This window comes from Pogoniulus pusillus, chromosome 2 (assembly GCF_015220805.1).
Source record: "Pogoniulus pusillus isolate bPogPus1 chromosome 2, bPogPus1.pri, whole genome shotgun sequence".
NCBI classification, from domain to species: Eukaryota; Metazoa; Chordata; class Aves; order Piciformes; family Lybiidae; genus Pogoniulus; species Pogoniulus pusillus.
This window is the reverse complement of record NC_087265.1, coordinates 49,008,593-49,020,889: the sequence shown is the minus strand read 5'-3', so window position 1 is coordinate 49,020,889 and position 12,297 is coordinate 49,008,593. Positions and strand designations below refer to the sequence as shown.

The following is a 12,297-nucleotide window of genomic DNA, read 5'->3' as shown; positions in this document are numbered from 1 at the left end:
TGGATGACATCCAGTTAGGTGAAATAATTTATGTAAGACATTTTCATACAAAACCCCAGGCTTGGCCTCGGATGGTGAAGGCAAAGCAGGGCAGGCTGGAAAATTACAAAGCAGGCACTAGAGATGGGTGGTGAAGGCCATCTCCCGTCTGCTCCTGTGCATGAGCCACCAGCACACCGTGCCTCAGCAGCTCCTAGCGATCAGGGCGCTGGACGCAGAACACTTTGGCTTGGTGGTCACCAGAGGTCGTCACCACAATGGAGGCATCCCTAGGTGGGGGGAGGCAGAGCTCAGAGATGGGCCTGATGGCTTTGGGCGCCCCTCACCAGTGCCTCTGTCCCAACTCTGCTGTGCCCCAGTCCCTCCTGAGCCCTTTAAGTCTCGGCATTGACCTGGGTCTGTGTCCCTGCCTTGGAACCAGGCTCAAGGGGCACCTAAAGGAAAGTCATCTTGTGCCTGAACTTCCTGAGGCTGAAGGCCCCTGCCACCTCTGGTCCCTCCCCCCAGCAGGAAAGGGATCCAAGCGTTGCCTGCTCACTTGTTGACAGCAAAGTCGAGGATTTCGGCCGCATGCCCTCGGTACTCGCTGATCATCTTCCCCGAGCGTGCGTCCCAGAGCCGCACGGCACCGTCCAGGCTGCAGGTGTACACCACGGCAGAGTTCTCCTCCCACAGCAGCTGCACAATGCCTGACTGGGGCAGGGGGAGGCCACGTGGTGAGCACAGAGGACCCCCGTGGAGTCTAAGCTCTCTCCATGTGCCCCTCCACCCCCGCAGTGTTGTCTGCCAGAGATACCTTGGCCCAGGGGCCTGGCTCTTTGTGACATCTTCTATGCAGGGACTGCAGCTGTCTTTGGGGAAGCCCAGGGGGCCAAGGGAGAAGCACAAATTGGGGAATGACTCCTGGACTCCAAGGGAGGTCTCAGGTGGACCTTAAGACCCCACCCCAGGCCTAGGGAGGAGTAGGGCAGTACCTTGTGTTGGCACGTATGCCTCAAGCTCTGTGTGGAGAGGTCATAGATAGCCAGTGTGCCATTCAGGTAGCCCACAGCAACCAGTGGCATCCTGCAGAGAGGGGAACAGGTGTTATGTGGGCCTAGGGGAAACAGGCATGGAAGCACATTAAAGATCACAAAGGCAAAGCACACTAGAAGATGTGGGAGAACCTGATGACCAGAGCTGTAAAACACTTTCGTTCAGGAAACCAACAGGGCAGTGAAAGCCTGCAAGAGGCCCGAGGCACACCAGGGAGAAGACAAAGATCCTCAGCAGCCTTGTCTGGAGGATATCCCAGACAAACAGTGGTACACTGGTATGCTGGGCCAGAATCCTAACAGGTTAAGGGGCAACTAAACAGCTGCTGTCCCTTATCCTCCCTTGTCACACACAAGTGACCTGGGGTACCCACAGCCAACTGGAAAGGACAGAGGTAAGAGGAGAATGAGCACAAGGGAAGGAAACAGGTGTCTCAGTAACAAATGTGCTCCTGTAAGGTCTGGCAATGAAGAGGGTCTCTCACTCCCCAGGCCACACATCTCCATACTCACACATTGCAGAATCCCAGCGACTCCACTGAGTTGGATTCAGCCTCCTCGCTCTGGCCGGCAGGAGCCTTGGATGCCATGCTCTCCATCTTGAACACACACACTACCTGGAAGGAGAGAGACTGGTCCCGGAGGGGAAGGGAACCTCCAGTCGCACTGACATCCTCTTCCTTACCTAGGCTGGAGTCTTCACCACCTGGACACCGAGACCCAACCCCAAAAACCTCATGGCAAGGGAGAAAACAGGGAGAAGGTCCTGTGAGCCCGGTGGAATCACCCTGCTGCGGGTCCCACTCGAGAGGAAGCCGGTTTGTTGGTCAAGGGCGCCGCCTGCTGGCCGCAGAGGGCCACCACAGGCTGCACTGCACTTAGGAGACAAGACACCTTTCCCAGGGCAAGAGCTTGGGAGGCTGATCGCCCAGGACTCGTGGTTCTGGCCCCTGCCAGCATGGACCCACCTTGCCCGTGGTGGAGCTGACCAGCTTGGTGTAACAGTCCACTGAGCCCGTCATGATCAAACTGCCATCCTGGTTGCTGGCCACACACGTCAAGGGGTCTTGGTGGCCATCCTGCCCTGGAGGGCAAACAGAACAGCATAAGCTCCATGTATCCTTCTCAAAAAGGACCCAGTGAGCCTCAAAACCCACCCCTCCTGCAGCTTCCACCTTGCCTGCTTCTGCCAGCACCCTGGTAGCAAGGAGCAGGCATCCACGTGGACAGGGAAATGCAGTGGCAAGCTCCCTCCATCAGCTGCTGGCCCTGGAGTGCTGCTTTGCCAGCCAGAGCCCACCAGAAAGGGCCATTCTCCAACCAGGGAGCACCCAGGTGATTAACTTCTTCCCTACCCTTCAGGACATGCAGTGAAGTTCCCTGCTTCAGGTCCCAGATGCGCATGGTCCCGTCCTCGTATCCCACCACGGCTCGCTTCCCTGGGTGAGACAGAGCCAGCAGATAGAGCCAGAACTCCCCTCACCCCTCCCATCTCCCACTCAGCACAGACTGGTAGAAGCAGGAAGGCAGATGGTGGCAGCGGGAACTGCTGGTGGCATTTTCTACCCTGAACAGTCCCTGTGCCTCACCATCAGGCAGGATCTTGCCACACGTGGCTGGGCATGCAGGGCCTTGGAACGTTTTGCAGTCTCCACTGGGGATCTTCCACATCCAGGAGTTGCCATCAGCTGTGCCCGCCAGAAGGACGTGGGCTTGAGGGTGCCACTCCATCCACTGGGCAGAGGACAGTCAGCATCACAGAGGACACATACCCCCTGCCACCCAGCTGAGTCCAGGCTGCCAGGCCACAAGCTCCACACATCACTAGGGGTCCCAACACTTACCTCCAAGTCCCCCACCTCAAAGGACCACACTTCTTCCTTGGCATCCACCCGCCACACTTTGATCAGCCCAGACATGTCACCCGTGGCCACAAAGACAGAGTCGTGGCTGAAGCCAGCACAGGTGACTGAATCCTTGTGCCCTAGAGACGTCAGGAGACAGAGACTGCTCAGGCCGAGCTGTGGAGGACAGCCAGGAGCCCAGCTGCAGCAGAACACTGGCTGAGGAACAGCACATCCACAGGGACAGGGGCAGGAGGGGACATGGCTGCTCGCTCAGCCAGCCCTGAGCAGCTCACCCGAGCACTCGAAGAGGAGCTCCCCGTCGCTCACACGCCACACGAAGGCCTTGTCGTCCTCCCCACCTGTCACCGCCAGCGTGTTGCTCTTGGGGTCGAGGCTCACGCAGAACACAGAAGCTTCACAGAGGAGTAAAAAGAGGCTTACATGGCTCGGACGCCGCTCACACCCCACCCGACACTCCAAGGGTCACAAATGCCCCTGCAGCGTGGGGCCCGGGTGGGCTGTCAGCGAGCTGAGTCCCCAGCACAGCCAGCGGGGAGCAGTCCTGCCCGCGGGGAGGAGCAGCACAGGCTGCCTGCCGAGCCAGGGCAAGCTCCCAGCGCAGGGCACGCCAAGGCTTCTCTACCAGAGCATAAGGCAGAAACAAGCACAGCCCGAAGCAGCCCTCGGGAAGGCCAGGAGCTAGTCCCACGGGAGACCCGCGCCTGTACTCACCACTCACCTGAGTGCAGGGCGAATGTGACGTCGCTGTCATCCTGCACCTCCATGCCGTCCTCCGCTCTCTCATCCCCCTCCGTCTCCCAGCCCTCAGCATCGGGCTCTTCCGCCCCCTCCTCATCGAAGTCCACGTCGTTCATCTCCTCGGCCAGGTCATCTGCAGGGGACGAAACTCAGGACGCGGCCCTTTCGGGGCAGGCAGCCGAGGGCACCGGGAGGGCCCCGGGGGACAGAGCAGCGCGGGGGGCGCGGCGGTGCCGCTGCCGTCAGGAGAGCCGGAGCAGAGGAGCCACAGAGAAGGTGGGGACGCCGCGGGGAGAAGTCGCAGGCTCGATGAGGGGACACAGGCAGGGAGCTGCGGCCGAGCCCGGCGCTGGGGCGGGGCCGGCGTGGGACCGGTGCCCTAACGGGAGGCTGGAGCCCCGCAGGCCCTGCTTGGTACGCCACGCGGGGCGCCCCGACTCACCCGGCCCGGGCGGACCCAGCTCCACCACCTCGATGATCTCCTCGTCGCCGTGAAAGCTCAACGCCTCCGGATCCTCGGCGGGCTCCATGCTGGCCTGCCCGCACACAGCACCCCGCCGCCGCTTCCGCTGCTTACCCCGCCCCGGCCAATCGCCGCACGCCGCCCTCCCGTCCCACCCAACCCCGGCCCGCTGCTTACCCCGCCCCGGCCAATCGCCGCACGCCGCCCTCCCGTCCCACCCAACCCCGGCCCGCTGCTTACCCCGCCCCGGCCAATCGCCGCACGCCGCCCTCCCGTCCCACCCAACCCCGGCCCGCTGCTTACCCCGCCCCGGCCAATCGCCGCACGCCGCCCTCCCGTCCCACCCAACCCCGGCCCGCTGCTTACCCCGCCCCGGCCAATCGCCGCACGCCGCCCTCCCGTCCCACCCAACCCCGGCCCGCTGCTTACCCCACCCCGGCCAATCGCCGCACGCCGCCCTGCGGTCCCACCCAACCCGGGCCCGCTGCTCAGCCCGGGCCCCGCCCCTTCCGCCGCAGGGCGGGCCGGCCCAGCCCCGCGCGGTGCCCCCCGGGAGTTGCGGTTCCCCTGGCCCTGCCCCGTCCGCGTCGCCCCCGGCAGCGCCGCTCGGCGGACTGCAGCTCCCAGCATGCCGCGGGGCGGCGGCACCCCGGCAGGGCCAGCATGGCAGCGGCGCGCGGCGGACTGCGCGGTAACGGCAGGCGGGCGCGGGGGCGGCCCGGGGCGGGGTGGGGGGTCCGGGAGCATCCCGCTGCCGTCCTGGCGGCACGGCAATGGCGGGCCCCGCACACGCACGCTCTCCCCGGGCCCGCGGGGCTCGACCGCTCTTAGCGGAGCGGAGGTCTCAGAGCCACGCCCCGGGCTCACGGCCGCGCCTCTTTACCGCAGCTCGCTCCCGGAGCCCACCCTCCGGCGCGCCCCGCCGCGCCCCTGGGCTCTGGCCGCGGCTCCGAGCGCCTCCTGCCGCAGGGGCAAAGCGCTCAGACGGCTTGGTCTGCAAGTCCGCTTGCTGCCTTCTGGCCTCCCCTCCTTGATGCCTCTCTCTCTCCGCAGGGCTGCTGGCGGCAGCAGGCCCGGGGGCTGGTCCTTGCAGGCCCTGGGGCTGGACGGCTGACCCGGGCTCACGGTTCTTCAGGCAGAGCTGCCACCGGCTGGCAGTGCCACGGTCTGGCCCGGAGCCGGGCAACAGGGGACTTCCCGAGGGGGTGGAGTACATCCCTACACGCAAGGCCAAGAACCCCATGAAGCCGGTGGGGGTGGCCTGGTGAGTGGCTGCAGCAGTGGGAGAGGCTCAGCACCGGAGGGCTTTGCTGCAAGGGGAGGTCCTGGGGGGCGGCCGCACCGAGAGGGGCGAGGCGTCTGTGCTGCTCTGGGGTGGCACGGGGCCCTTGCTCCCCACTGCCCCTCCATGTCCCGCCTGCCGACTCTTGCAGGGCCATCGGATTGCCTTCTGGCATTATCCTTTTCCTCCTGGTCAAGCGAGAAGTGGACAAAAACCGTCAGGAGCAGCTCAAAATCCGACGAAAGATGATGGAGGCCAACCGGGGCGAGTACGAGTCAGAGCGATACAAGAGTGTGGCCAGGGGGGCATAACAGCTGCCCCCACCCCCAGCCTGGCGCTGTGGCACCTTAAAAGGGCTGCTGAGGCAAGACCAGCCCCAAGGGATGCACAGCACTGGCGCCTGCTCTCTCTGTCCAGTCCATGAGGTGGCCGTGGGGCTGGGGAGGGACAAATAAACCTCATTCCTGCTGAGTGGAAGAATTTGATGCCACTGCAGTTGTTCCCTCAATAGTCAGCCCCAAGTTCTGCCTGCCCCCACAGCGGTGGGGGTCCAGCTGCTCTGCAGCCAGGGTTCTGCCCACAAGGGGTACAGAGTGGTACAGGCAAGGGAGGGAGGCCAGGCCTGGAGTTGTTCTGTCTTGGTTTTCCCACTCTAAAGCAGGGTTTGCACAGCCCTAGACCACAGACCCACTCCCCCTCAGGCTGCTGAGTGTTTCTGGGGGGAGTCACCACACTAACAGGACTAGAACTGTCTGGAAAATTAAAGTGTTTTATTTAGCAAGTGCAATTTTAACCACATCTTACAGAGGCTGCAGGGCCTCTGGAACGTAAGCTCTGCCACTAGTCCTGCCACAGGGCTCCCAGCTGCCCCTGCCCACGCTGGGCACTGCCACAGCTCCGGGAGGCAGACAAAGCCAGAGACATGTTTAAGGCACAAAGTGAATGATACCAAGTGGGCTCTGCCAGAGAAACTCCAGCATGATCCCAGTGGCCACTATAAGTTCCTGGTACCCAGGCAGGACTGTGTTGCTCCACCTCCAGTGCAGCACTGCTGTCATGGGCTAGGCAAGTGGTGGCCAGGCCAGGCACTGCCTAAACTCTGGCAGCCAGTTCCCCCACTGCTCTTGGAGGCTTTGGCAGGGGCGAGGTGATCAAGGGAAGCCCTTTTCTTAGCAGCCTCAGAAATGCTGAAGTGTTAGGAGTCACTTAAGGGGCCATATCCTGTACAGAGGCCGGAGGTGGGAGTGAGGGACAGTGGGAAGGGCACCGGAGGGGTCCCAGTGCTAATCCCTGCCCACGATCTGCAGGATGAAGGTGAAGATGTAGATGATATCGGTGTAGATGGTGAGGGCACCGTAGACATACTCCTCGGGGCTCAGTGTGTTCTTCCTGTTTCCCAGCACGAGCTGGGTGTCGTAGGCAAGGAACTGGAGGGACAGAGTGTGTCGGGCAGGGACAAAGGCAGGGATTCCCTGCGCTCCAGCCCCTGCCTGACACCGCAGTTCTCAACTCACCAGGGTGAAGGCGATCGCGCCGATGGCTGCATACAGCATGTGGAGCCAGGGGACCTGCGCACGGAGGGGGACACGTGCAGGGTGAGCCGGGTGCTGGCAAGCAGCAGGCAAAGCGTGGCAGATCTTGCCCGCACGCAGCTGCTGAGGAGATGCCGCTGACGCCATCGCCAACACACCCTCTCCCTGCAGGCAAGCTGCTTCTGCTGCGGCTGCCACCACACCCTGCTCCCCAGCGAAAAGGGGCCATCCAATCCCTCCTCTCCGTGCCAGCCCAGGGAACACCCAACCAGGGACATCTGTGGCACTTCACAGGCCCTTCCTCCCCACTACTCACATATTTGAAGGACAGGACAATGGCGGTGACAATCCCAGTCACCATGACGACGATGCCTAGCACACAGAAGAGCCCTGGACACGATGTAAAATCAACCTGCCAGGGGGAGGACACACATAGATCACAGGAGAGCCCAGGGTGTCCCCACCACATAGCTCCCCATGCCTGACCCCTCCCAGGGCAGAGCACATCCCCCTCCTTGCCTTGGTCTGGAAGCAGAAGATGGTGACAATAATAGCCACGATGGCAGTGATGAGCATGGCAATCAGGACAGCGTTGGTCCGGTACATGCTGCGGACGGAGGAGACAGCAGAGTCACTCCACACTCCCCACACTTCAGTGTTCCCCAGCCACGGGGCTGCTGGTGAACCCACATGGTCCCAGTTTCACACGGGAACTCCAGCACCCAGAAGCCCAAAGTGTTGCCCAGCTCCTGGCAGCCTCATTAGAAGCAGCCAGAGAGTAGGAGACAGCAGGGCCCCCAACTCCTGCCACAGCACAGTCCCCAGGGTGTACCTGGCAATTGTCCCTGTCATCAGCCCCATGGCCAGTGTCTGCAGGAAAAAAAACAGTGTGCTCAGTGACGGGAGCGGCACCAGAGCAGAAGCTTCTGGCTGCCACCTGCCAGCCCTCACATTCCCCCCAGTCCTCCCAGCTGAGGTGCCTTGTGGGTCCCACCACATTCCCCTGCCTGCCCCAGCTCACTCACAAAGATGCTCAGCAAGATGATGTTCCAGGGAAAGCGTCTCCTGGGGACAAAACAGGAGAGAAGTGAGCTGGTGACAGCAGCCATGTCATGTTCCCCTGGTGCCCACTCCCTAAGGGCAGCCCCAGGCAGGGCCCCCACTCCTGATGCCCTGGAGAACCCCTCCTCAATATCCACAACCCTCCACCCAAGTCACCAGCAACTCACCGGGGACCCTGGCAGCAGGCCAGCATCAGGTAGGTCACCAGGAATACAGCACTGCAAGAGAGAGACAGTGGCTGTCAGCCTCACAAAATCCCCACCAGGACCACCCCCAGGGCTGTGACTGTGGGGTGACAGCTGCCAAAGGGCACCCCGAGTCGGGCACGAGCTGGCAGATCCTCTACTCACTATGAGGCATAGTAGATGGCCACGTTCCTCTGGACGAAGGAGCGGACAGGGGAGCTGTGGGATGGGAAGGACAAGTGTGAGGGTGCAAGGACAGCAACTACTGTTCCCTTGGGACACTCCTTCCCAGGGGACATGGGGTCAGGCTCTCCCCATTTCTAAGGAAAGGCTAAGGAAAGACTCTCCACTCACACAAAGGTGAACACAGCAATGATCCCCACTGTCACCAGAAGTTGCAGTGAGATGATGGCATAGACCTGCAAGAGACCAAGGCATCAGCAGCTGCCACCCCCTACCCCAATAGGTGTCCCCCAACCCTGGAGAGGTTCTCCTGACCCCCTAGGACTCACCTTGCGGATGAAGGCGTGACGGACTTTCCTGTCATCCCAGTCGGCCGACTGGAAGGGGGAGCCACCCCCAATGCCATCATCACCTGCAGTGGAGGACACCTCTCAGCACCAGGAAGGACTGAGTAGCTGCCCACAGAACTCCTCTTTTCAACTGTCTTCCCACCACCCCCCAGAAAAATAAACCCAGACCCAAGGTGTCCCCACTTACCAAACCGAACTGGCATGGTGGGCATGGCTATTCCTGGCTGGGGGTACCCCCCCGCTGCTGGGTAGCCCCCTGGATGTGCATACCCCCCTGCTGCTGGGTAGCCCCCTGGTTGGGCATACCCTCCTGATGCAGGGTATCCCCCAGGCTGTGGGTACCCTCCAGCATATTGGGGGGGCTGGGGGTACCCCCCTGAGGGTGGGGGGTAAAGGGGGTTCCTGTCATCATAGAGTGGAGGTGCATTGGGCTGTGCCATGCCAGCTGCCTCTGTCTCCCACAGGCACCTGGAGAGAAGACGAGAGGTCAGAGGGTGTCAGCACAGATTCCCCTTCCTGGGCAGGACATGTCCCCAGTAAGCAGAGCTGCAGACACAGGGGCACGGGAGAGTGGAGCTGCAAAGCCTCCCCCTCCCACTTTAATAGCAGCTTGTAATGAATCGGCATGATCAGGCTTCCATGCCAGCAGGTCAGCGAGAGCCAAGGGACATCTCCACTGTCCCTTGGCTAGGGCCACCCACATTCCTGCGCCCTGAGTTGCCAGCACCTGCGGCAGAGGTCAACCACAGGCATATGCTGACTCAGGCCATGGCAGGGACATGACTTCTGTGGCAGGGGTGTAACCACCTCGGCCTCTGGAGCCCACCCTGCCACCGCTGGGGGGGGGGAGGCAGGCAGCGCCTCTTGCTACGCCTTAGCTGAGCTCCAGCTCCCGGCGGCACAGCTCTGGGGACAAAGTCCATGGCTCTGCCAGCTGCCTGCGATGGAAACACAGGGTCTGACCTTGATCAGACACATGCAGACCATACTGCTCCCACCCTGTTTGGGGAATGCCCCCCACCCAGCAGCCCAGGGGCTTCACAGCTCCTGAGTTCTCTCAGGGAGTTACATGAACAACACTGCCTGTGTCAGATCACGGGAAACTGGACGAGTCCCTGAGGAGTGGAGCCAGGACCATCCAGCGCCCAAGCTCCCCCCTCCAGCCAACACTGGGTCCCCTTGCAGAGCCCCCGGCAGCTGCAAGACGCCAGCCCAGGCTCAAGGCCAGCTGCTGGGCTTGGCCCCAAGAGGAGGAGGAGAAAGAGGAGAAGGAAGACATAATCTCCAAGGCCATAAAAACAATAGCGCTGCCAGGAGCCACTGCCAGCCCTTTACCCACCTGCCGCTCACTCAGCGCTGGCACTAGGGGACACCCAACCCAAGCCCCAGGCAGCTGCCAGGACCCTCCACGCTCCCACCCGCCTGTGGCAATGACACGACCCTGTTAGGGACCAGGATCCGACTCCAATTGGGTTGAGGCTGGGAGGAGACCAGGCGCTTCCTTCTGCATGACGCCAGCGCTTCCCGCAGCCAGGCTGGGCAAGCAGCAGCGCCGACGGCGGGGGGCACACCCCGGCCAGCGATGCCAGGCCAGAGAGAGCAGCTCAGTGTCTCTCTGTCCCTCCCACTGCCCATTCATCTGTCTCACCCTTCACCACCATGACGACAGCGGTGTTAAAAATAACCAGCGTGGCGGTGCCCATCCCACCAGGAAGTTTCTCTTCTGCTGCTCTATGGCTTCCCAGAGAGTGCCCAATACTCCCTGGCACTGCCTCATCTGCCGGACCAAGGAAGGGCTCAAAAGAGGAACCTAGCCCCAGCAAAACCTCTGTGCCTAGCACCCAGTTAAGGTGGACTAGAGTCCCAGGGAGGGAACCCAGGTGCCTGGAGAAAGAAGGGTGTATCTGGCTGGCACATGATCACTGCAGGGGGTGTCTCACCCTGTGCTCACGGCTGGCACCCAGCAGTAGGGGGTCTGCCAGCTGCTCCAGCCTCTCCTGTCCCCACCCCAACGGACTGGCCTCTAGGGCAGGGAAGGAACCAGCCTGACGGGTCCCTGCGGCCACCACACCCACAGAGGCAAGTAGAACCCCATACCCTCTCCAGGTCACGGCACGGCAGGGCTCCGAAGCCAAGGTGCCACGGAGCCACCCAGGGTCACCTCAGTGGCACTAGCACAGCACATCATGCCCAGAAACAGGGTGCTGCTCTGCACTGGCACCATGACTCAGCACAGATGAAGCACACGTGTTGGGGACCTGGGGCACAGGCAGACATCATCCCACAACATGGCACCGTGGGTAGCACCAGCCAGCATCCACACAGGCTACCCTGTCATCCCTCCAGGGCTCAGGCTCCTGTAATCAGCTCCACAGGGACCTTAGGGTGCCAACGGCCATCTTGGGAGGGGGCTAGGGTTTGAGGTGGGTGAAAGGCCTCCTCATTTCCCCACAGCTCCTCACGGTGAGGCTGCCTAGGAAAGCATCAGACTGCCTGAAAGAGCCTGGAGGCTCCCACCAGTATGGCATGGCTTGGTACAGCACGGCACAGCTGCGCACTGCATGGCACAGCCTGGCACAGCCACAGTACAGCCTGCTGTGGTACAGCACGAGTTCACATGACACAGTCCGAACCAGCAGAAAGCAACTTGGCCTGGCTCGGCCCAGCCCAGCTGACACCGCGGGGTCAGCAGCAGGGCCCAAACAGGCTGGGCTCCCCCGCTGCCCTGCGCCACTCACGAGTGGCAACACGAGTCTGGAAGACGGCGGCATCGCCACCGTCTCTCTGATCGTCCCCACCTCGAAGATCCTCCCAAGGAGCAGGGGCTGTGCCAGAGGTGCCCTTCTGCACATAAAGCTCTCTCCTAAGTGCTCGCACAGTGCCCAGAGTCGGTCCCCACGCACCCCTCGCGGTACCACCCCACAGCCTGCCGGGCACAGACCCCTTGCCCTGCTCGCCTCCCAAGACGACCACCAGGGTCCATGAGGACACTCTCCGCACCTTCGCCCTCAGACCATCCTACGCCACCCCCCGATTCCCTCATCCCACACGTGATCCCATGGGGTCTGTAAACCGGTCCCGGCACCACAACAAAGTTCCTCCCGTGGGGTGCTGTCCCCGAGCGTCCGCGCCCACAGGATTCCGCTTCACCCTCGCTCCCGACTCGAAGTGCTCAGGGCCCAGCCTCCCACCCTCCCACGCCGGGAACGCTCCGTCCAGTGCCGGGACACTGCTCCCACTGGCTGTGGCACCGGGGGACGAGAGTGAGAGGAACCGCACGGGAAGGGGCCGGGGGACCGCCGGGAGGGGTCTCCGTGCCTCACCCTTGTGAGCAGCCCCCGCGAGAATCGCAAGCTGCAGTTAAGTGCGGAGCGGGGTCGGGGCCGTCCTACCTGCTGCGCGTCGCTCTCCCGGCGGCAGTCGCGCAGAGCCGGGACGGGACGGGACGGGACGGGCGGGGCGGGGAAAGGCACCGCCTGCCTCCGCGCCCTCCTGCGGCGGCTTCGTGCCGCTGCGCCACTGGGGGTGCAGATAAGGAGGGAGACGGCCAGGGGGTGTGGGAGCCTCTCCTGTGGATCCACGGGACAGGATCCCCTGACC

General features: G+C 62.7%; 2 protein-coding genes across 2 annotated transcripts; both read right to left on the bottom strand.

Moving 5' to 3' along the window:
• Positions 1-14: 14 nt before the first annotated feature.
• AAMP (angio associated migratory cell protein) lies at positions 15-4,228 on the bottom strand. The gene is made up of 11 exons (XM_064165374.1): positions 4,083-4,228; positions 3,621-3,773; positions 3,175-3,294; positions 2,879-3,018; positions 2,624-2,768; positions 2,390-2,473; positions 2,003-2,118; positions 1,548-1,651; positions 975-1,065; positions 539-693; positions 15-269 (listed from the first exon to the last, which is right to left on the bottom strand). The coding sequence occupies exons 1-11, from the start codon at positions 4,168-4,170 to the stop codon at positions 194-196; spliced, it is 1,272 nt and encodes a 423-aa protein (XP_064021444.1). The 5' UTR covers positions 4,171-4,228; the 3' UTR covers positions 15-193.
• A 1,906-nt stretch (positions 4,229-6,134) lies between these two features.
• Positions 6,135-12,274, bottom strand: TMBIM1 (transmembrane BAX inhibitor motif containing 1). The gene is made up of 12 exons (XM_064165398.1): positions 12,090-12,274; positions 8,885-9,165; positions 8,677-8,759; positions 8,519-8,583; positions 8,330-8,383; positions 8,147-8,197; positions 7,943-7,982; positions 7,750-7,787; positions 7,437-7,524; positions 7,234-7,329; positions 6,900-6,953; positions 6,135-6,812 (listed from the first exon to the last, which is right to left on the bottom strand). Exons 2-12 carry the CDS (start codon positions 9,135-9,137, stop codon positions 6,669-6,671), a joined length of 966 nt encoding a protein of 321 aa, XP_064021468.1. The 5' UTR covers positions 9,138-9,165; positions 12,090-12,274; the 3' UTR covers positions 6,135-6,668.
• Positions 12,275-12,297: the final 23 nt, after the last annotated feature.